At 45.3% G+C, this 23,861-nt stretch overlaps 2 protein-coding genes across 5 annotated transcripts in view; both read left to right on the top strand.

Annotated features, from left to right (window-relative positions):
• Positions 1 to 3,811, top strand: part of ALDH1A3 (aldehyde dehydrogenase 1 family member A3) — a 35,031-nt gene extending 31,220 nt beyond the window's left edge. The window contains exon 13 of the mRNA XM_061181822.1: positions 2,011 to 3,811. Within this exon, the coding sequence (XP_061037805.1) occupies positions 2,011 to 2,083 (73 nt within the window). The 3' untranslated portion in view covers positions 2,084 to 3,811. The remainder of the gene's footprint in view (positions 1 to 2,010) is intronic.
• Positions 3,812 to 7,290: 3,479 nt separating this feature from the next.
• LRRK1 (leucine rich repeat kinase 1) overlaps positions 7,291 to 23,861 on the top strand; it is a 114,898-nt gene continuing 98,327 nt past the window's right edge. For 3 of the 4 annotated variants that reach the window (XM_061180000.1, XM_061180002.1, XM_061180004.1), the window contains exons 1-3: positions 7,291 to 7,396; positions 10,991 to 11,155; positions 12,022 to 12,272. In XM_061180000.1, coding sequence (XP_061035983.1) covers positions 12,173 to 12,272 — 100 coding nt within the window. In that variant the 5' untranslated portion in view covers positions 7,291 to 7,396; positions 10,991 to 11,155; positions 12,022 to 12,172. The remainder of the gene's footprint in view (positions 7,397 to 10,990; positions 11,156 to 12,021; positions 12,273 to 23,861) is intronic. The other variant, XM_061180001.1, reaches the window with a different exon arrangement.

Below are 23,861 nucleotides of genomic sequence, written 5' to 3' on the forward strand. Positions count from 1 at the left end.
TTTCTGTTTTCAAATGACTTGGGAGGAAAATACTTTTTGCTCTTAAGAATGGGTTTTGGATATCCTATCCTTCTTTTTATTGGTGGTCTCCTATGATGGACTTTTGAGTTATTTCCAAGGGGTTTTGCTGCTACAGACCATGCTGATGTTCTTTCTTGCGCATAAATCTTTATGCACTTGTGGGAAATTGTTCTCAGAATAAATTCAGAAAATTGGATAATCCAGCACATGAAAAATGGGCTCCCACTCCTTTGGTTTGCATTCCTTTAATTGTAAGGGGTTGAGCACCTTATTAACACTTATTGGTAATCTTTATTTTTCTTCTGCAAACTGACTATTCATGTCTTTTGTTGATTTTTCCATTTTTTTTTTGTTTTTTAAATTTGTTCGTAAGAGCTTTTTGTGCATTAAGGAAAACAGCACTCTGTTTCTCACACAGTGTTGTAAATGTAATTTTTTTCTAGTTTATAATTTGCCTTTGGGTTTTTTAATGGAGTTTTCTGCTCTGCAAAAGTTGAATTTAGCATTCTGTATATGGCTTTTATATTTTGTTATGTTTAGAAAAAATTACAAAATAATTCATCCATTATCATGTATCATTCTTGAACTTCGTTTTAGGACACTACCAAAGAGCTCAATGACATATTAACAATAAAATAATAATATTACTTTCTACCATTTACTTTTTACCTAGCACATAGTAGGTAAATTTGCTCTATTTGAATCAACTCTAATCATTATAACTATAGGGAGGTGATGGTATTCCCATTTTACAGATGATGATATTGAGGCTCAGGGAAGGCAAAAAAACTTGCCTAAACTGCATAGATCCAAGCCAGTAGTTATCCAGCTTGAGCTACCTCAGAATCCCATGGCTTGTTAATCTCCTGGCTGTTAAGGCACAGATTTCTGGGCCCCACCCCTAGGTTCAGTAGATGTATTGCTGCTACAATAAATAACCACAAAATTAGTGGCTTAAACAACGTTAATGTATTATCTCACGGTTCTGAAGGATAAAAATCTGACACGAGTCAGCTAATTAGCAATTTTAATTCCATCTGCAACCCTAATTCCCCTTTGTCATATAACCTAATATTTTCAAAGGTTCAGAGAATTAGGATGTGAACACCTTGAGGGGGGCATTATTCTGCCTACCACAATAGGTCTGGGGGACCTGAGTCTCTGCATTTCGAGCAAGTTCTGAGGTGAGGCTGGTGCTGCTGGTCTGGGGGCCACACTTTGAGAAGCACTGGTCTAAGGGATGAGATGGGATTCTGTCTCGAGTGTTTCTAGCTACAGAGCCTCCATGGCCACCTCTTTTCCTAAACAGGTACACATTCTTATTTACATAATGGCAGAGCAAGTGTTGTAGAGGCTTTTAAATTGATCCAAAGCCACCTCTCGGTTCTGGGAAGGGGATCTGCCCTAAGGATGACTCATGGTGCCTGAGAAGGGTCACTGGGCTCTGCAAGACTTAAGGAAAGGATGTATACCAGAAACATGGACTCAAAGGCTGTGGACTCCCTCGTGTCCACTCTGCTAACGTCCGCGCCCCTCGCCGCTCCATACTGGCCTCATTCTTCTTACAGCTGGTCCCCAGCTCCAGGTCCTCTATGTCCCTGCCCATCATGGATGCTCTGGCCACATACCCCGTCAATAGCTTCGGGCCTCTGCCTCTTCTGTCTCTTCAAGCAGCTCCACCCAGGGATTTACCACTTTGTTTTAAATCCCCTTCATCCTTTGAAGGCAAACCCTTAGTCCTTCTGAATATTTCAGAAGCATCACACACACACACAAAACTTGACATTTAACCTTCAGTTACATATCCAGGTACTTAAACTTACTAATGGTCTTACAGTCCTTAGACTCTATTAAGTCCTCACATTCTGGCCTTTGCACAGACCCCAGACTGCCCAACAGAGTACTAGCCCATGAAGCATTAGAACTCGGTTCACACAGAATGGCTAAGTGCCTGCCCATGTTATATCTCCCTCTTTTCTGTGATCACAGAGGTGAATATGCGCTGGCTGAATATACAGAAGTGAAAACTGTCACCATCAAACTCGACGACAAGGACCCCTGAAGGAAAGGCAGGCTCCTTCCTCAAACATCTGACAGCTGAATGTGGCAGATCTAACTTGCTGAAGAGAAACCTACATTCTGACCTTCCTGGGATACTTTCTTCTGGAGACTTTAAATCTACTGGATTTGAATGATTTTTATTTTCCTCTCACACTCCTGTTTTATTGACCAAAATGTTGTGTGTGAAATTGTAGTCCTGCCTGGGGATGGGACTAGTGGCCATTTCTGTTTTCCACTTTCCACCAGATCCCGGGGACAGTGAGGAGGCTCAGGGTGTTGTCAACAGGAAGTGGTATTTGAAGTATCGAGCAGTAGCTTAAAAATGCTTTGTTGACTCTGACTCCAGTAAGAATTTGGAAAAAAAAATCCCTGCGTGTTCTGCAAACAGGGCTCTGTACCTGCGGGTTCCTCAGGGTTACCTGCCCACAGAACAAGCCCCTCCTACCATTCAGTGGGAAGGAATAGCACTAAGTTTTAAAAACATTTAAAAACAAGGTTGGGAGTATCAGATGTGGGGAGCTTTGGGGAAGCAAGTACCATGGAAGGGTCCTGAAGGCCTTGGGTGTGAACGGTCTTCAAGGACTGTATCTTGACATTGACAATGGGACTCAGCTTAAAACCAATACTGCCTTTGGAATGTGACCAAATCAACAGCCCAAAGAGCTTATCTAATGCTATGTCATTGTCTACCTTAACCAAGGCACTTTCTTAGGCAGGAAATGTCGCTAGTGTCACCATCGCTGCTAAAGACCCAGTGCTCTGACACTACAACAGTATAGCAAATCCTCGGATCATTAAGTCCCACATTTTACAAATTAGAGCCATAATTTGCTTTTCCCAATTATGCATTTCTACCACTTGCCTATGTAGTTTTCCTTTTCTCCAGTTGGGGTATCAACACTTTAGATTAGTAAGACATACACAACTGAAAAGACTGCTGTTATAATACAGCCCTGGTTTTTCAAAGTCCTATTTTGATATTAATTAGTGATTGATTAACAAATAACATCTGGACTTCATGGAGGAACTGGGTCTGCTACTACAGTGGCCTGAGCACAGCAATAACAGGTTGTGAATTTTTCTTTTCCTCTTTGTGTATCCAAAGGATGTGCAATTCCAAGTTTTAACTTGGAAAACTGAAAGTGTTCCCATATAGCTTTAAAAAAACAAAATCAAACAAATTGTTTTATTCAGATACTTTTACTATTACTAACTAGTACTTTTCTAACGGTGCTTATGTTTGAGAATTAAGTTATGTTTGAGAATTAAAATGGGGCGGCAGTAATAAAATGGAGGTCAGTGTCAAAACCAGTGTATGTATAGAGAAAGTCTTATGTGAAGTGAGGTTATCATTCTTGTTGGAAATATGCACTATGCAATTCACCTTCTCTCAATCAGTTAACACATCACTTAGACTATCAGTAACTTGTTAAATCAGGATTTGACTTCATACACTGAATTTTCAGGATTTTATCTAAAGTAACTATAAACACTAACCTTGATAGTAATACATTAGAGGGTTCTTATTCTTTCATTGTACAATAATGCCTTTAATATGAAATGCTACATTATTTATAATGGGTATAATGTATCTTTTTATAGTTGTAAGTAAACAGAGGTGATGTATTTAACCTTCTGTAATATACTGTATTTATCTATATAGTATTAGATTTCACTTCTGTTAAGGTTTACTCCTGTGGTATGGTTTAAAATATCTACTGGCCTGGGAATTCTGACCCTAACTGCAGATTGTGTTCAACAATGCAATAACTATAAAATAAAATTAGATATTTGAGAAAATTATGTTTTTTCATTTAAAGATCAGACCCCTTTTAATTCTGAGGCTGACCTTTTTCTTAGAACTTTGGTACAAAATGGCTTGTAATAAAGTGGTATCAATCACTTAAGGACAAAATTACATGTGCTCAATCCATCAAGTCCCATGCTTAGCTTGAGTGTGAAACTCACTTCTATGGTTTTGGGGGTGGACCAGGCAGCAAGCTTGGCCTCAGAGGCTCTGCATCGTAGTTGGTGAATCTGAAGCTGTCATCTGAGCTGACTGAGTCCCTTTTTATCGTAAAGTGATGAGGAGATGTGAGTGTGGGAAATGGTGGGGAAGATCGCACGGGGATTTAGGGAAAACACTGTATCCTGCAACTGTGTGCACAAGCATCCATTTTTGCCACTTTTCTCCACGAGGATCTTGGTGTCTGGGTTTAACTTACCTAAAGTTTCTAAGGCTTCAAACCAGTAAGCCTCAATCACCAAGTCATACGCTGACACTGAGGTTGGATCAAGAACATTCCTGTATTTGGTTAGCTCCACCAAGTTTAACCATGCCTCTCGTGTTGAGAGTCCATATCATTTTGGCCATGTAGAGGTAAAGCTCCACCCTTTCAGAGAAAATTTAAGGGAGGCTTGGATCAGATCCCTTTTAATATATGCACTTGTGTATGCTTTAATGCATTTAGAAACTTCCCATTTCCCAATCAAAATGTGAGCCGAAAATTCAAGGAAAACGGCATTACCTTCATTTGGTTTACCATGACGGTAACCATTCTGAGGACATATACTGGCTGTGGTGTGTGTACATGTGTGTGTGTACACACCTGCCCTTGTGTGCCTGTCGGGGTGGGGCACAGTAGGTTGGCACATTCTCTAAAAGTGGACCCTTTGGAATGCCCTAGCTTCTCCTGATGGTGGACCAAGCCCTTTTAATGTTCTTACTCCTAGCATGTGGCTGACTTGAGCTTGAAGGTGGATAATGAGGGATATTTTTTAAGTGTCCAAGGAGAAATGTCTGAGGAAACAGAATACCCAGCTGAAGGGAGGTGACTAGAAGAACTGAGGGGTCAGTCAATCACCTCACCTTCAAAAAGCAGAAAGGGTAGGTCAGGGAGGTAGCTTCCAACTGACCCCACCTTAGGAGGGGTCATTCCAACATGAGATGCTGGTCAGCGGGGGTCAAGAAGAAGTGGAAAGAAATCTTAACTGACCTGTAACAGTCACCTCATGCAAACCTCTAACACATGCCAATGGATAGAGTTAAATGCTGGGATACAACCAGCTCAAAACAGGCCACCCATGTGACGAGCGTCCTGGCTATTTTCTACAGTGGAGACATTTCCAAGCCGATTCCCAAGCTCATTTAAAAGGGAAACTGCCCTGAGAAAACCATAATTCAAAAAGAGTCATGTACCACAATATTCATTGCAGCACTATTTACAATAGCCAGGACATGGAACCAACCTAAATGTCCATCGACAGATGAATGGATAAAGAAGATGTGGCACATATATACAATGGAATATTACTCAGCCATAAAAAGAAACGAAATTGAGTGATTTGTAGTGAGGTGGATGGACCTAGAGTCTGTCATACAGAGTGAAGTAAGTCAGAAGGAGAAAAACAAACACCGTATGCTAACACATATATGGAATCTAAGGGGGAAAAAACGGTTCTGAAGAACCTAGGGGCAGGACAAGACTAAAGACGCAGACGTAGAGAATGGACTTGAGGACACGGGGAGGGGGACGGGTAAGCTGGGACGAAATGAGAGAGTGGCATGGACTTATATACACTACCAAATGTAAAATAGATAGCTAGCGGGAAGCAGCCGCATAGCACAGGGAGATCAGCTCGGTGCTTTGTGACCACCTAGAGGGGTGGGATAGGGAGGGTGGGAGGGAGACGCAAGAGGGAGGAGATATGGGGATATATGTATATGTATAGCTGATTCACTGTTATAAAGCAGAACATTGTAAAGCAATTATACTCCAATAAAGATGTTTAAATAAGTAAATAAATAAATAAATTAATTAATTAATTAAATAAAAGGGAAATTGAATTGCCCCCATCCCCGTGGGCTATGTCAGCTCCCTGGTCTGCGCACTGGGCGTGCGCTTCCTCACGGTGTCGCTAGATGGCAGGGCCGCGCGCCTTGCATGGGGCGCCGCACCGCCATCGCCGGACTCACCCAGAACCGTGGACGCCACGCCCTGCAAATTATTAGGGACTTTTCGGTAGCAATCATACTGCCTCCTTTTGCATATTGGAATTAGAACCGCAGTGGTGAGGGCAGGATTGAAAAACTGCACCCACCCTTTTGGAAGGGAGTCTGGTCCAGGAGAGCTGGAGGGGCAGCCTCTAGGGAGCAAAGCTAAGCTGCCCCGTGGCCCCCTCGGCAAACAGGGGCCCAAGGAGCTTGTCCAAGTGGTCACTGCCCGGATTGTCTGAAAGGTCATGGGTGGGGGTGGGGGTGGGGCTGCAGCTGCCCGGCTTTTGTGAAATAGCAGTGGTGGCAATTTGTCTCTGTGCCTTGAGAATGTTCCAGTCATAACATTACATAGGAGGAGCCTGGGGTGCGGGTCCTGCCAGGGTGCAGAACCATCCGCTTTTTTCCAAGCAGGTTTCTCTTTCTCCGGTGGGCACGTGGAGCCGAATCAGATGCCTGCCTGCAAGCATGGACGTGCATCTTTATGATCTGCGTTTGGATAATGGCCTCAATGGTGGGAACATACTTATATTAGGTTGAAACATAATAAATTGCCTACACTCCCTCATGTTTATCTACCACACCACCCACCAAAAAATCCCCAGACAATTTAAAATGATTCACCAGTGACATCTTTGTATATATCCATAATTAAAGTAGTAAATTCATGTGGTGGAAGGGGGTCCACCTTCCACCAAACTGGAATAGTTTGCTAACTATTAAAGCTTTAAAATTACGTATTTCTAGTCTGCTCTATAAAGAGTTGTACACAAATGAATATTCCCGTCTTTTTAATATTTACTGCCAGAATCTACGACCCACATATAGTAGTCAGAAGTTCATCAGCGAATCTTGCTGCTGAGCCGAACAGAGGGTCAGGGAAAGCTGGGTTGAGCCGAAAACCAACCAATCTCACCGCTGCTCCTGCCCCGCGTGGAGAGCAGGGTACCCAAACCTGGAGGAGACCTCGCGCTAGAAGGGCCCGCGGGCCCTGTGGTCACCCGGGCGGGAGCAGTGAGTGTGATCACCCGGGGTTTACGGTGAGGGAAACAGAGGCTGGCGGCCGCAGGGACTCCTCGTGCCCATTGTGGGGAGGCCTCTCAGCGGCTGACCCTCGCCCTGCTCGCTCTTCGCGCCGCCCGCCGCCCGCCCTCCTCAGGATTGAGGAAGTGCGTCTGGCCCGGCCCGGCCCCGGCGCGCGGCCCGAGGCGCAGGGGCGGAGGGTAGAGGGGCGGCCCGGCCCCGATCCGCCGCTGTCCTCCCTGCCCGCGCGCAGCCCCGCGTCCCAGGCGCCCGCGGCCCTGCCCGCAGTCGCCGCAGGTAAGTGCTGACCCGGCCCGCGCCCCGTCGTGGACCCGCCGCCTCCTACTGCGACCCCGCATGGAGCCCTGGGCCCTGCAGCCCAGGCCTGGGGCGCGGGGCGACCCCGGGCTCACGGCCCCGCCGCCTCCCGCTGCGCTCGCGGGGTGCCGGGTGTGGGGGCCCAGGCGGGGAACCCGAGGCCTCGCGGGACGGCACCGGGGCGGGGGGAGCAGACACCAAGCAACAAAAGGAAAATACACCAGGACGTCTACACATTTCCTCCGCCTTGGGAGAAAACCCCTTCCTTCAAGTTGGAGCGGGCCGTGTGAGCGCGCGTGTGTGCGGGAGTGTGAGTCTGAGTGTGTGGATGTCGGAGAGGCACTGCCCGGGAGGCTCTCTGCCGGCACAGCCTGGCAATGCAAGACGGCCGAGCGCCTTCGCCCTCCTCTAAGTCCGGGGCACGCTTCTCGCCCGAGGGTCCGGATAAAACCCGCCATCTCCTTGGCGGTCTCTGCGGCCGACCTTCCAAGGCGGGGGCGCAGATGAGTGCGGTCGGGGGTGGGGTAAGGCTGGGGGTCGGAGGGAGATGGTAACGGCGGAGTACAGGGATCTCTGCGGCCGGTCCACCCTGCTCCTTCACGTTCTGAGGCCATGAAGTTTTTCTCCCACAAGCACATCACCCCGCAAGGATCAGAGAAGTAGAAAAACAGGAGCGTGCAGTTTTGTTTTTAGCGAGCCTCTCACCAAATGCACTGTTTTGAGAGTTTGCTACTCACTCCCATTGTATCCAAATTCCCCGGGCATTAAAGGGGCAACTAGAATATACACGGTTTTGAAAAATGTTTAACATTCAACTCCTTTTGTGGTCTGACTTAATTATCTTTGTTTATGTCCTGGAAGAATAAAAAATTAAGTTAAAAACATACAAACCTCACACCTAATGTGTCCCTACAGGAGGTTTGGGGGTCTGCCAAACCTCTCCCACCCCCAGGCTTCCACACCTCAGGTAGTGGCCCGCAGTAAACGCAGCTGCTCAGATAAAAAACGTGGGAGTTGTCTTCCATCCCATTCCCTCGTCCCTTGAATTCGGTTGTTAGCAAGTCCTGTTGGGTCTACTTCTCACATGTGTCCAGGTCCATTCCCTTCTTTCTCACCACCCCACCTAGTGCAAGGTACTAGCATCTCCTTCTTGTACAATTGCAGTAATTCCTGCCCCCCCCCCCATTCTCTATTTGGCAGCCAGAGAAATTTATTTTTTGAAAAAAGGTAAATTAGAGAGTGTCAGTCCTCTGCTTGGAACCCTTCAATAGCTTCTTCTTGTGCTTGGCATGAAATCCAGAAGACCTCCTTCCCTGCACATCCCCCAATTGATCTGGCCTCTGCCATCTCAGACCACCTGGCCATTGCCTCCCCACCCAGCCAGCCTCGCCAAACCCAGCCTCACTCTCAGATCCCTCTCCCTATGTCCTTCTTTCAGTTGCCACTGTCTGTGTTCCTACTTTATCTGTTTAATTACTCCTTTAATTTACCTGGAAGTCTCTACTGGCACTCCAGGTGTCAGAGACCCTTCCTATGTGCCTACCTTGCTCACTGCTTCATCTTTACTCCCAGAGTTGTCCAGGAGGCACCAAATGCATGCAGGTGTAGAGACTGAGTGGTGAATGGACAGCCTTAACTTGTTTGTGGCTTTAGACTCATGAAGGGCTTCTGTTCTCATCTGGGATTGAGAACTACACATTTCTCCGGTTTGTAGCTCTGTAATATTTTGATGTCCACAAATGCATTAAACACATTTTGTAGGTCAATTGTTGACCAATATTGGTCAAGGGATGCCAATAGTGCAAAGAGGTGTCTCAGACCATGGGCCAACCATCTCCACCAGGCTTTTCAAAAAAGAGCTGGATGATAAGAGCATTTCTAACACATTTCACTTGCAAGTGTCTTCCAGCTCTTTGGCAGTGGCAGCCCTTTCCAAGCCTCCTGAAAAGACAAGTGAGCAGGTTCAGGATGTTTCTTGCATGTCAGAAAGTTTACTTACTTAACTGTGTCCTCCCCACCAACTGTAAGTTTCATGAACTCATGAAGCTTATCCCCCATGGAAAGGTCACAATAAAAACATTTGTAGAAGGAATATCAGGTTCCTTTTTTCTTTTCCATCAATGGTGAGGTTTTGAAAATTATTAAAATAATTATTATTGCCGGACAATTCTTGAAACCCTCTTTAGGATATATATACTATAATGTAAAGAAAACATGTAACTTGCAACCATTATTTGTTGCATTGATCTGAACCCAAAAGAAGCAGGAAGAAGCAAAGATCCGTTAGAGGGCAAAGATTGAGCAAAACTTGAGTTACTTCATCTTAAAACTTCTACCTTAGAGTCTAAGCCAAAATACAAATTATAACTGAAAAACTGCTCCAGTGGCAAAATCCTCCATTGGTAAAATGATTTTCAAAAGGAAACTGAAAATGAAAAGGGGAACAAAATGGCTGGGTGAAGGTTGGCCTAAAATATTCTTAAGATTTTTTTTTTAACTTAAAAACATATATGGTAAGACACTTCTGTTTTCAGAAGGAACATCTACTAGCATTTGGATTTTTCAGGTGTTGTTGGGTATAATTGGTAGCTGAATATTGAGAGGCGTTTGAAAGCAGATAACAACTGTGCGCCTTGGTTTCTGAATGTTGCTGTGTGATTTGGAGCCTTTATTTTAAAACGGAGATTCTGTTTTGCTACTTCTCCCTGTCCCCTCTCAAGTTGATTTTCCTTATCAGGTTTTGCAATTTACAAAGCTTTGATTGTCTCCTAGTGTCCAGATTGATCATTCCTTCCTTCCTTCTTGGACTTTTCAGGCTCCCAAACTTCAAACATGGATTTTCCCAAGTGTGATTTCTCTAAACCTTTTGCTCTTTAGTTCGGAAAGGTGCAGGCTCACAAAGGGCAAGACCTCTGGTTCAGGGCTTTCCCAGCCCCATCTCCCCTTGCCTATAAGAGTACAGACCACCTGGGCCAGGGGCCTGATTTCCAGACTCTAAGATGAGAAAGTTCTGGTGCTCTCACAGCCTTGTTTCAGAGCTTACTCAGTGCCCACCCTGTTCAGGGTACCTTCTAGAACCTGCTCACTGGGGAGACAGTGGGTCTGCCCTCCAGCATTGATTTTCTGAGCTTGTTTTTTGTTTTTTTTTTTTGCTGTGTAGCATGTGGGGTCTTAGTTCCCCAACCAGGAATTGAACCCATGCCCCCTGCATTGGAAATGGGGAGTCTTAACCACTGGACCACCAGGGAAGTCCCCTTCTGAGCTTGTTAATCAGAGGGCAGGTGGGAGACCCTGCTGGCTTCCCAGTCCTCCCACTATTATTATTGCAAGTAAGAACCACCTCCAGTCCTATTGTAGAAAGTGACTGCAGAAACTTGACCTTGCTGGAAATCTCACAGCACCCGGGCAAAGTTGCCTGGGTGCATGTCTGTTTTTAATAGATGATGTTGTCTTAGGCATCATTTACATGACCTTAATTTTGTTTTTGGACTACACTATCATTCTCTAATTCAGAGTTGTCTATCTCAGAGAACAGCTGCTAATTACACCATACTTTTTATGTCTGTACTATAGATTCCACATGAATGCTGGGAGAGACACATGCATTTCATATGGTCATCCCTTCCCATCGTGCAGTTCACCCCGGGCCCTGCCAAGCTGAGCCTGGATCTCACCCTCAAGGTGCTTCTGGTCATTTAATCAGCATAGCAGCCTGTGTCCTCGTGTCAGGGACCCAAGGTCAGTGGGAGCCCAGCATGTGAGAGCAGTGCCTTGCCTCATCACAGTCTCCTTAGTCTTAGGAGATGTGTCTTAATCTAACTCAGAGTTTCTCTGGATAATTCTCGGCTGTGAGCGGCTGTCCTGTGTGCTGTAGGATGTTCAGCAATGTTCCTGGCTGCTACCTGCTAAATGCCTTTAAGCACCCCCACCCACAGAGGTGACAACCAAAAATGCCTCCAGACATTGCCAAAGATCCCCTGGGGTGGTGGGGGCAGGTAGAATGTAGGGAGCTCCTTTCTGTTATCCCCCAGGGCTCAAACTGACTTGGCTTCATAACCGGTACCAGTGCCTTCCAGACCCTTCTCTTTGAGATTGCTGCGTGATTACCTCTTTGTCATTACGTGCCCACCTCTGGGCTTCCGGGAGAGTCTGTCCTGGGCAAAGGGAAGCCTTGTTTTGTGTACGTGTGTGTCTGCCCCACCCCAACTGGAGTGTGAACCCTGGAAGGAAGGAGCCTCATTTGGTTGTCTTGGTGTCACCATGCCGGTGACTATGAATATGTGTTGATGGAGCAGTGATTAAGCCCTTTACCAGTAGGTGTTCTACAGCTGTTTGGGGTATCTGAACTCTTCTCAGGCAGATTGGAGAAGCTGGGCAGATTGGAGCCCAGCTGTGAGGTGGGGTGGGGGAGCTCTGTCTTTTCACTGCCGCCATCTGACCGGGTGTGACTGGATAGATGGAATGTGAAAAGAAGTGTTGCCAAAAGGGGGAGGGGGAACACCAATGCATATTTATGTGACCTTATAAATAAGTATGTACTTGGGTGCAGGAAGTGACTTGACAGTTAAGAAAAGTTTTCTGACTTGATGTTTTTTCACCACTAGGATGAGACAGCTTTCCGCTCAGCCATGACGGTGTGTCTGTGACTTGGTCCACCCTGGACTGTAAGCCATGAATTAGTCCACCCCTCAGGGAGCCGCGGCTGCTGTGACCACTGCGGGAACTGACTGGGGAGAGCGGCCACCTCGAGGCTTGATGGTTGGAATGTCTCGGCGACCACCCAGCATGTACTGGTGTGTGGGGCCAGAAGGGTCAGCCGTGTGTCCAGGACACGCCATGGAGACCCATAACAGCGGTAAGGGCAGGGCTGGCCAAGCCTGCTTTGCATGTTCTACGTACGAACAATGGGTTCTCAACCAAAGCATACAAATTGCCAATTATTTGATGAATTGTATGGTTTTTCAATATAAAACATATCATGGGATTCTCACTGAAATTCTAAACATTGAAGGAGCCATGGGACAAAATTTATGTGGACTTAAGATTTATGTGGATCTTAAGAATCAGGGCATCATTTCATGTTGGTTAAAAAGATTTTTTTTAATGGGGATTTGGTTTTGTGTTCTCACTATACAAATAATATGTTTATTAAAGAAAAATTGAAAAAAGAAAAAAGAAGTAGAAAAGGTAATCACCCAGAGTCCCACTGCCCTAAACACAGTTAATATCTAGGTATGTTGTCTTCTAGTCAGCTTCTCTGGGCTGCAGGGACTTTGTTTTAACTTTATTTACTTATTATAGTGTATATACTTCAGTATCCTACTTTTTTCCCCTAACTTTGTGTCAGTCACCTAGCTTGTGTGATCCAGTGAAATATCATCTTATTTGGGAGCGCTGTGCAAAATGATTGACCTAATTCTTACTCTCCCACTGGATGTTTTGGGACATTTGTGTTGCTTCTAGTTGCTGACTCAGACCAAAATCATTCCATGTCCATCTTTTTATACATGGTTTTGAGATTATTTCCTTAAGATAGATTTACAGAAGCGGGACTATTAGGTTTGAACGTTTTTAAGCCTCTTTACACATATTGCTGGATTGTTCACCAGAGTTGCATCACTTTTATCCCCAATAGGATATCATTGATATTGTTAACAATAAATATTTGTTAAGCCCTTAGTACATATGGGGCAATGGGTTCAGTGTCTTAGGAAGTAACCTCATTTAATCCTCACGACCACCTATAAATGGTACTTTAATCCCCATTTTATAACTGAGGAACATGAGAATAAGAGAGATGTAGAAACTTGGTCAAGGTCAACAACTTGTAATGGGCAGAACTGCCCTTTGAACCCTGTCTTAACCCTGGACTCTCGTCCTCAAAGTATAGGTCATCCTGTGGGATTTGAGAGGACCTGTGGGTTTGTACCTCTGTGGAGTTAGCGATTCAGTGTTGTACCTGGCTCAGTAGACATTTTGTTCAGTTACTTAGTGTTTTTTCTCCATCGAAAATGCCCAAAGTCTAACTAAGGTGATGATTCTGGAAGATTTCTTTACACATAAGTCAGATTATGAAATGATAAAAGAATTTGCTTCTTGACATTGTCCAGCACTAAATGTTCCCAGAGTGTTTGACTTGCACCTTTTGAAAGGTTTTCTTTTTTTTTTTCCAGATGTATGCCTTTTTTCAGTTGCTTGTTAGGAAGGCCGTGCCTTATTAGCATGAGATCAAGGTGACATGCGTGGAATGCTATTCCTGATTTTGGGTAGAACCTCTTTCCAGGGCACTCTCAGCTGCAGTATCCCATCTGCCTCTCCTCAGCAATCCTGAGGAATGATGGTGGGGGCAGGGATGCTGGGTCCTTCTGGGACTCACTGGGTGGGTGGCTGTGTCATCTGAAAAAGCCCCAGAGGAGACTCTGCCCTGTCCTCGTCCTGGTCAAGAGCTGGTGGATCTAAGCGAGTGCTTCTCCACCGTGGCCCCCAGAAACACTGGGCGTGCCTAAAACTGTCAGTGCACAGGCAACCCCAGCTCCACTGGAGCAGCATCCTGGGGGTATTTTTTAAAAGTTCTTGCCTCGCCACCACCACGATCCTACTGTGCAGCTGGGGTTGAGAATCAACTGGTCTAAATGATTTGGACAAGCAAATTAGAGCAGCATTTCTCAAATTGCAGTATATACTCCAGTCCCCTGGGGATCTTGGTGAAATGCAGATTCTCATCCTGTGAGTCTGGGGGCACCGAGAATCTGCATTTCTTACAGGCTCCCAGGTCGTGCCAGTGTTCCACCAACAGAGAGGCAAGGCTGAGACCTCAAGTACCCAGGAATCCTCACTGACTCTTACAGTTCCTGGGGACCTGGGTCAAGGGACCCTGGACAGACCTGGAACCAGCCCTGCCTCCAGGCCTGAGGTAGGACAATAACCAGAGAATGTTCATGTGCAAGAGAGGCCAAAGTGTTGACACTCCTAGCCCTCATTTTTCTCCTTTGAGGTCTGGATCTGAACTTTACACTGCTCCTACAGCCAGTTGCCTCTCCCTGACAGCTGTGATCACCAGGTGGGAGGGAGCAGGCTCAGAAAGGTCTTTTCTGCCTCGGGGGCCTCTTTCCCCAGTGGAATCTCAGGACTCCACACCTCCCTGTTCTGGATGAGCCTCAGGACACACACAAGGCTTGAGGAGCCTATGGGAATCGTGCAGCCCCCACTGGTACTGTTCTACTGCTTAGGGCTGGAGGGTGCCGACAGGGGAGGTGGTGTCTTGTGAACCCTGATGCTCAGGGATGTGTTTAAGCACAGAAGAAAACACATAAACCACAGAGTTGAAGAAGATGAGAGAAAAGTGACCTGAAATACATTGTAAAATTCTGTCCTATGGCTCAGCATTATGGAAATTATGAAGAAAGTACAAATTTATGCCCATTCTCCAAGAGTTGAAAGGTCCCATAGGTGGTAGCCAAAGAGCTGAGTGTGGAGGGCCTGCCCTGGGACCCGCAGGGATGAAACCCTACAACACTCCCCTCCTGCTGGCAACGGGCTGCTTACATGGCTTAGCAGCCCGACATCAGGCCCCTCCTGGCCTCTTGCAGCTACCGTTCAGCTCACCTGAGAGCAGTGAATGAGGGCAGCAGAGGACCCACCCTGCTTTCCTGCCAGGTCCAGGGGAAGACAGTGACACCACGGGGACCTGCGTGGGTACTGGGAATGCTGAATCCATTACCTAGGGCTCTGGATTAAGGAGCCACTACTAACTACCTGTAACCTAGAGTGATGTGTACTTCTGTCACTGTCTTGTTTAGAACCCCACAGCCGGTTTATGACTGTTTCCTTTCACTGAGTGAGAAGGGGTGGGGAGACACTTCTGGGACTCACACAGTGTGATGAGGGCTCAAGAGCCTGTCTGTGGGGTTCATTAGGCCTGCATTCAATTCTTAGTTCTGGGTGACCTCAGCTGAGTGGCTCAACCTCTCTGAACCCTGATCCAGACAGACACAGAATCTTAGTGGGATGTGCCAATCAGCATTTATTTCTGGCCTCCTGGCCAGCAGGGGTCTGGGGGGTGCTCTGCTGCGTGCTGCAGTCTGCACTCTGCTCCATGTGACTCCTGAGACCAGCAGCCTGGCAGGGCGCCTTCTTCTCTGCCAGTTGCAGAGGTACAAGCGGGGAAAGCAAAAACATTCCATGTCTCTTAAGGCCTAGGCTCAGAGTGGCACGCTGTCGCCTCCATGCCTCTGCCCTTGGCCAAAGAAGGTCACATGGAGGAGCCCAAGTGAAGAGCTCCCTGCACGAGGAGGCCACAGCCAGGCTGTGGATTCAGGCAGAGGGGGAGGATTGTTGTCCATCATTCATCTATCGTGATAGGAGTTGGTGGGCTTCAGAACTTTAAAATTGTATCTTATTTATATATTTCTATTTATTTATTTAAGCAGCCCACAGAGCTTTTCTCTCATGAAACTTTACCTGGAGCCCCAGCCCACGTGACAGCTATAACAGTGGAGTTGCTTTGCTGGGCAGTCGTGGAGGGGTGGGGGTGGTGAATCCCACCGCTGATCTTCACCTTGACCCCAGAGCTCTGTGGGCCCAATTTTAAAACACCACATGTTGGATTTCATTTTCACAAAATAGAACTATATACACCAAGACCATAGCCTGGGAGCAGGTGACACTCAAAGAGTAGCACAGTCACTGGGGATTATAGCCACTGCTCTTTGCTTACCCATAGGGGTACAATGAGCATGCGTTCTTTTGTGGTTGTTTTGCATTACTTTTGCAACCAGAAGAATAATATTGCAACTTATTTTAAAAATTGTTTTCTCTTTAAGTACGGAAGTTTTGTGATTAGGATCCAACCTGCGTACCTCCTCCCTCGTTGCGTGCTCATTTCCAAGATCAAATTTGCTTTAACTGGCCTCTTTCCCACGAATTTCTTTCTGGATTAAATGGGGCAATATTTGACTCCAGGAACCTGCAGCTGTGCCTCCCATGGGGCCCACCCTCTGAGTTCTGTCCCCATTGGATGAGCTGGATTTTTTTCTGCCCCACCTTCTCCCCAGAGGAGTCATGCCTCCCCTCCCCTTCCCCCCAATCCACCAGCCTCACCCCAGGGATGACCATTGCAGACCTAATTCCCAGCACTGCCTGAGGGAAACTGATTGTCAGAAAGAGGACCAGTGGATACCCAAGTTATTCTCAATGTAGGAGCAGCTCTCTCACCTTTTAAAAATCCTTGGAAGATACCATGCTTTGGAAATAACGTTATCATTATACTTCCAAGTAGAGTTAGGAAAAGATCCAAACTTTAATAAAATTAGTAAAAAACTAACTTTTTACTTTTGGGCTTTTGGTAGTGGTCTTGTGTGTGTGTGTGTGTGTGTGTGTGTGTGTGTGTACTGGGTGTGTTTGTTGGTGCCTCTACCTGTTTTGACTTACACAATTCACCTTGTGCTTGTTGAGAATGGTTAACCCTTTCAGCACCCATGAATATGTGAGTGCTTCTCCAACTGCCTGTGGTGCCATGTGGGCTATGTGTGCCTGTTCTATGTTTGTGCAGCACAATTGTGCCCCAGAAAGGTGTGTTACAACCTTATTAGTACTGTCAGCATTCAGCTGGCCTTCGGTGCAGGAGGAACGTTTAGAGAGCATGGATGGGTTCAGAGTGTGTGAGCTGAGAGAACGAGGGTCAGTGAGATACTGGGCCAGGACTGCGGACCCAGCCAGTTTGACAAACATGTCATTAGACATTCTTCCACGTCCGTCTCACACCAGTCAGAGTGGAAAAACCTGTCCTATCAGCTGAGGTAAGGCTCCTGGGGAGCAGAGAAGTAAGGAAACTTCTAGATAATTCAGGCTGAGAATGCTTGGTGAGACTCTTCAGGATCATGAGGGTGAGGGGCACTTGGACAGACATCACCTGAGGTGGTCCACATCTCCCACCTCTCTGTGAGCGGTCCTGACTTCTGCTGCCTGCCTCTCACAGCATGGACCAAAGAAGGAGAAGGAACATTCCGGAGGGCCTTCAAATCCTAGGTTTTTACATAGCTACTTCCAATGTCCTTTTCTTCTTCGTTTGGCTTTTTCAAATCTGTTTTGAAAATAACTTTTTAATACAAGATCCAAGTAGATTTGCCCGAGTGGGGGCTCTGCCTGCTTTCCAGAAATAGAAATAGGAAATAGCGTGACAAGGAAGTGCCCCTCCGGTGGCAGCATGCTTTCTTAGTGAGCCACTGTAGGAACTCCTACAAGGGGTAGATCCATCGTTTTGTGTGCCTTTCAGAGTGTAACCGCCAGCCCACATCTTAAGATGTTCCTGGACTTGGTGTCCTGCTCATGCCTGCTGGGAGGACAGGGCTTTGCTGGGACTGTGGTGAGCAGGGTGCCCTCTCCAGCCTGGCTGCAGGAGCAGCACTGGGCCCCCTAGGGACCATAGCCATTGTCCAGTAAGGAATCCCTTACTGAGAGAGGTGAAGAGGAGGGAAGCTGAGTGGTGGCCCAGGTCGCAGGAGAAACGGCCGTGGGCATCCATCCATGTGGGAGCAGTTAACACAGCTGTGCTTCATGCCTGTAAAGTCCTGCCCAATGACAGACGCTCTGGGTTTGATGGGGCTTTTAATATTAACCTAAATCTGAGGCTTAGATCGTCTGATTATTTGTTCGGAATATGCTTGCTTACTTCTAGCAACAGGGAGCTGACTCCCTCTCAAATATTCCAGCCTTTCTGTGGGCTGCTCTGTTGGGAAGCGTGTGCTGCTGCAGAGGCCAGTCCTGTCTCCACTGCCTCTAGCTCCACCTGCCTAGGCTGATTGGCATCCCTTAACCCCTTTCTTGAAATAACTAACTTTGATGCCTTGCCCTCCCTGTGGATTCCTTTTTAGGCTGAGCAAACCATCCCACTGCCTTCAAGAGCAGGCAGCCCACAACGTTACACATTTCACTTGGATATCACCAAGCTTTTGCCTTTTAGTCTGTGGACTAACTGTTAGGCCATGACCACCTGGGCCCAAGGGGAGAGCAGCCTCCCACCCCTTCCCTCCACCCTGTGTGTGTGGGCTCTCTGGAGTGCCCCATCCCCCCACCCCATTCTAGGTGGCCAGAGCCTGAAGTTCACCCAGGGCCTCAGCCCACCTTCCCCTTCCCCACATTTGCCCCTGACTCCTTCACCAGGGCAGCTACTCAGTGGCCAGGAGAGGAGATTTTCTTTCCAGCTCTGTGCCCTGGCCTCCACGAAGAGGTCAGTGGCCTGTGAGCAGGTGCCTGCGTGGACGTCCCCAGGCCCCGGTGCAGAGGGATAAGGATTTTCTCCCACTTCCCTGGTTTCCTGGTCCACATCAGCCAGACTCTGAAGAAGCTATAACTGGGATTTTTATGAAATTCTTTAACTCTGGGAATTGAGAGAACTAAATAACATATAAATTATCACACCCAATAACATTTAAGTCCAAACTCTAGTATATGGATTTCACACACATCTTCAGGAACCCTGATGAATGAAAATAGGGGCTTCCAATATTCCTTAGAATTCCCAGTTCTGAGTCTGTTCACCATCCTAGCTGCCCCTGTGTTCAGTTTCTCCAGATTCTACTTAACCATCTTGCTATTTATTGACATTTGTTATAAAGAATAAAAGATAAAAAAGCAAAAAACAGAAGTGTGCATCTCAAGCAGTACAATCCTTCCTAAGCCCATAACCCTGATGTTATAGAAGGAATCACACATTAGTTAGAAATTATATTTTCAATTGTAAATAACTTTTTAGGGTTGTACTTCATTTTGCTAATTCTTGCTATGTTTGTGCCTCGCAGCTTTTATGTCATCTACCATCGTCCAGCATCCAGTGGCCAGGCATGTCACCAGGTGTTGGTTTAAAATCAATTGCTTACCTATTCATTTCAGGAGAACCAAAACCAAAAATAACTCAGCAAATAGAGATATTTAAAGGCATTGAAAAATTTAGTCCATTATTTTGAATGTAGAACCAAGTGATGATGCAAATTTGAGGTTAGAATTTGAATACATTTTGTATTCAAGAATGACACTCTTCAAGTTCCTTTTAGTAGCTCATTTTGGACTTCAGATGGCCCTGTGAGCTCTTAGACAGGTGGGTGGCCACAGGTGGCCCACACCTGGGAGTTAGAGGTGGAAGAGGCCAGGGCAGACCCTTCAGGCTGTTTGCACCCCTCCCTTCTTCTGTCAGAATCAAAAGGCTCCAATGGGTGGTCGCCCGTGTCCCCATGCAAACATCACCAGCACTTCTGGGTTCAAAAGCAAAAAACAAGCAAAGAACCCCTGCCTGATAGCGGGCAGGGGCCTCCCCGAAGTTATGAAAAAGTTACTTGTGTGTAATCACACACATTCTCATGTAAAATCAAATGCCATCCTGCCCAGGTGACCACTGTTAGCTGAGTGTGTTTCTTTTCCATCATCTTCCTACACTCATGTCCACACACAATTCTTTTTTGTATATATTTCTGGGTTTACATGCATGACATTCAATTGTACATGCGTTGTGCAACTTTTGTTTACTTGAGTGATGTACATCTTGGAGTCTTTTTCATGTGCATCAAGTTCCATAGTGTAAATACAACAATATTTATTTAATCAATCTGCTATTAAAGAGCCTTTAGATTCTTTCCATATTTTGCTTCTTACCATAAGAGTTGAGTATACCCCAGCAGAATGGCAGGATCAAAGAGTAAGCACATTAAAAATTATCAAAGTAATACACAGCCCTGGTTAAGGAAGCAAGTGATACAGATGGACTATAAGGCAAAGCCCCAGTGTCAGCATCCAAAAGTGTCTCTCTTTCCTGTTTCTGGTTCTAGTGCTAAAGGTCATCACCATTTCTCTACATAAAGAATATGCCTGCACGTTTCTCTCGCTCCATCCGTTGAGACAGAGTCTGCTGCCTGCCTGCCTGCCTGCCACGATAGAGGACGATTTCTTTCCCCTAGCACCACACCTCCCAGCTGCTCCCTCCCACTTAATTCTATCAGTGTGGACTCATCTCTGGGTTGCTTTTGCAACATTAAATGATATGTTCACATTGCTATGACTTGGCCTGGGGACTCAGTGTCATCCATGTTCTGTGGGGCTCAGGAGACACACACCTCTTCCCTACTTTTTACCTCCACCTGGTTCCCACCTCTTACTCAGAACTCTTATTTTGAGCCCTCAGTTACCTGGAGCACATGAGTGAGAAAACTCAGAAAGGGCTATGGTGGCACATGTGAGACTCGGTTTTCCTGAAAGCATCTTCCATTGGTCGTCCCCGTGATCCCAAGTGGAAATCATTTGCCTTTAGACCTTGGAAGAGCCTGCTCTGTTGTCCTCTGATGTGGTCTGATTCTCATTGCTTTGTGGGTGACCTGTTTTTTCCTCTCTAGAAGCCTTTAGAATCTTCCCTGTATGTCTGGTCTTCTGAAATTTCATAACAAAAGACCTGGGTGAAGGTCTTTTTCCTTCATGCTGCTTGGTACAGGGTAGGTCAACAATTTATCCCTTTTAGGCCTGGAAAAGTCCTTGTATTTTCATTGATAATATTATCTTCCTCTGCTTTTTCTCTTTATTGTTTTGGTTTGTTTGCTCTTCTGGAACTCCTGTTGGTTATCTTTTCCCTCACGTTTTCCAACCCTTCTTAACTTCCAAAAGGTCTTTCCTATTCTTGATTGTTTCTTTTCATAGCATTCTGTTCCTGTGACATATATGCAGTATCTTCTTGAATTCTCCTGAGGATCCTAATTGGCATTTATTTTATTTTGATATCAATCTTACTATCTTCTCAGTTAATTTCTTAATTTATTTCTTAATAAAATTCATTGATTAAAATAGACATTTTTACAATGAATTCCAGATAAACCAATAATTATAGGATTCAAGGCATTATTAGGGAAATTTGCAATCAACTAGAAGGCTGTTACCAGAGCTCTAGAAAGAAGGCCCAGGGTAGCCCAGGATGGTGGGGCAGGAAAGGAAGAAGAGGATGGAGTGGGAATCTTTTCTGAGGACTTATGTAACAAACTACCCCATAACTCGCTGGCTTAAAACCACAGCAGTTTATGGTTTCCCGGGATTCTGTGAGTCAGGAATCAACAGGGCTCAGCAGGTGGTTCTTCTTGCCTCACTCACATGTCTGACAATTCGGTGCTCCTCACCGTGACTGCTCTTTCCACATGCTCATCCAGACGTCCACCCCCAGCCTGTTTACAGCTTAGCAGTTGAATTCCCAGAGCTCAGAAGCAGAAACTCTGAGGCCTTGCTAAGGCTTATGCCTGAACTGTCTCTTCATCGCTTCTGCCGCCCTCTGTTGGTCAAAACAAGTCAGAAGGTAAGTCCGGATTCCATGCAGGATGGGAAATATTAGATTCCAGCTCCCAAAGGAAGGAATGCCAAAAGTTTGTGGTCATCTTTGACACAGCACACCACAGAAATCGATAATGCATTAGATGCGAGGAGTAAAAGAAAAAGGAATCAAGGATGTACCCACACTCAGATTTAACTGATATTACTATTTAGCCATTTTTACTTCAACAATTATTTTAAGAAGTAAAACGTGACAAGAATAGTTAGAGGCCCCTTTGGAACTCTCCCTGGTAACTGCTCTTCCTAAACCCCCAAAGGTAGCCATTATTCAAAGTTAGTATGGACATTTTGCCATGTTTTATACCATTGTTAATTATGTCAGTGCCTATAAATACGTAGTATTGTTTCTGTCCCACCAGGCAGTCCCCTCTGGTCAGCAAAAATTCTATAACATCACCTGCCTGGGTTAAGGAAGAGGCTTCATTGAGGGAGAGGAATTCACAAAGCCTGGGTCTGCAGGATGGGTTGCCTGTGGTCCCCAGTCTCTCATCCTCTCGCAGGGAGGCTTGTCAGGGCATCTGCTGCATGGGAGTGGGTTCCATTCCAGCAGAGGGTCCAGCATGGATCTCCACTCCCAGAGGCTAGCCTGTTCATGATGTGGCAGGGTGGGTGCTGGCTGCCTATAAGGGATCACTTGGGGCTGTGGGATGTTATAGAACCTCCAGGTACTAGACCCATGGAAACTGAGCTTGGATGCCATCCCTTCAGCTGGGAGAAGTGGGCATCCCTCAGCTGGCTCATTGTCCAGGTTTGAGGAGTGGCAACCAGAGTCACGTTTGGGCAGTCCTGCTCTTTTCAGAACAGTTTCCATATTTAAAATTTTAAAATAAATATTTTCATACTGTGCCAATCTTTTTGTAATTTAATTTTTTAATCAACACTAAGTTTGTACTGTATAAGAGCTTTATTTTCCAAGAAGCTGGATAAAACCTTTTACCTATAAAACCATCTAGGCCTGGTGCTTTTTTATGGGTAGACTTTTAAATTATTGATTCCATTTCATTAAAGACTGTAGGTTTATTTAAATTTTCCATTTCTTCTTGAGTTAATTTTGTGAATACATTTTTCTAGATAGTCACCCATTTAATCTAGATTTTCAAATGTATTAGCATAAAGTTCCTAGTGGCTTCAGGATTTAAAATATGTTTTTAGATGATATCATTTAGTTTTCATAGATACATCATATACTTGATATAAAATTCAAAAGTACAAAAGGGAATACAGTGAAAAGTATTCCCTCCCACTCTGGTCCCTAGTTTTCCAGTTGTCCTTTCTTCCAAAGAATCAGAGAAAATAGTTTCCTCTCTCTTTTTTTTCCTCAGAAATCAGTTTCTTAGGCCTAGATTCAAAATGGCTTTTTTCTTTTCATAAATCTTTAGCCTAGGCAGAATTTTGAAATTGTTATGTTTTTATCTCGGTTTTTTCTTCCATCTTTTATATTATGGAAAATTTTGAATGCATCATAAAAGTGAGAGAATACTGTAATGGACCTCTCTGTATCCATTGCCCCAACTTTAGCAATTATCACAGATAGCCAATCTTGATCTATTCATATTCCCTTCCATTTCTCTCTAGATTATGTAGAACCCAATTCCAAATGTCATATGTTAAGAAGTGTTTTAAAAAGTCCAACCTCAGTACATTTTATATACATTTTTAAAAATAAAAAATATGGGCTTAATAACATCAGATATCTAGTCAGCATTCTAATGCCCTTGATTGTCTCATAATTTATTTTTATCAATGGTTGACTTGAATCAGGTTTGTTACTGAGTCTCTTAATTTCTACCTTTCTCCCTCACTTCCTTTTTCCTTGCAATTTAATTGTTGATAAAACCACATTGCTTATCCTTTGTAGTTTCCCACAGTCTGGATTTTGGTGATTGCATCCAGTGCGGTGCTCCTCTGTGCTTCCATAGATCCAGAGGTTTGATTACATTCAGTAAGGCTTGGCAAGAACACTAAATAACTAGTGTTTTGTATTTCCTATTGTTTCACCACAGGAGTCAAATGATGTCTAATTGTCTCTCTTTGATGTTCAATTTTTCAGTAATTTTGGTCTTGTCAGCATGATACTTCATCATAAAGG

The sequence above is a fragment of the Eubalaena glacialis genome, chromosome 2 (genome assembly GCF_028564815.1).
Source record: "Eubalaena glacialis isolate mEubGla1 chromosome 2, mEubGla1.1.hap2.+ XY, whole genome shotgun sequence".
Classification (NCBI taxonomy): Eukaryota; Metazoa; Chordata; class Mammalia; order Artiodactyla; family Balaenidae; genus Eubalaena; species Eubalaena glacialis.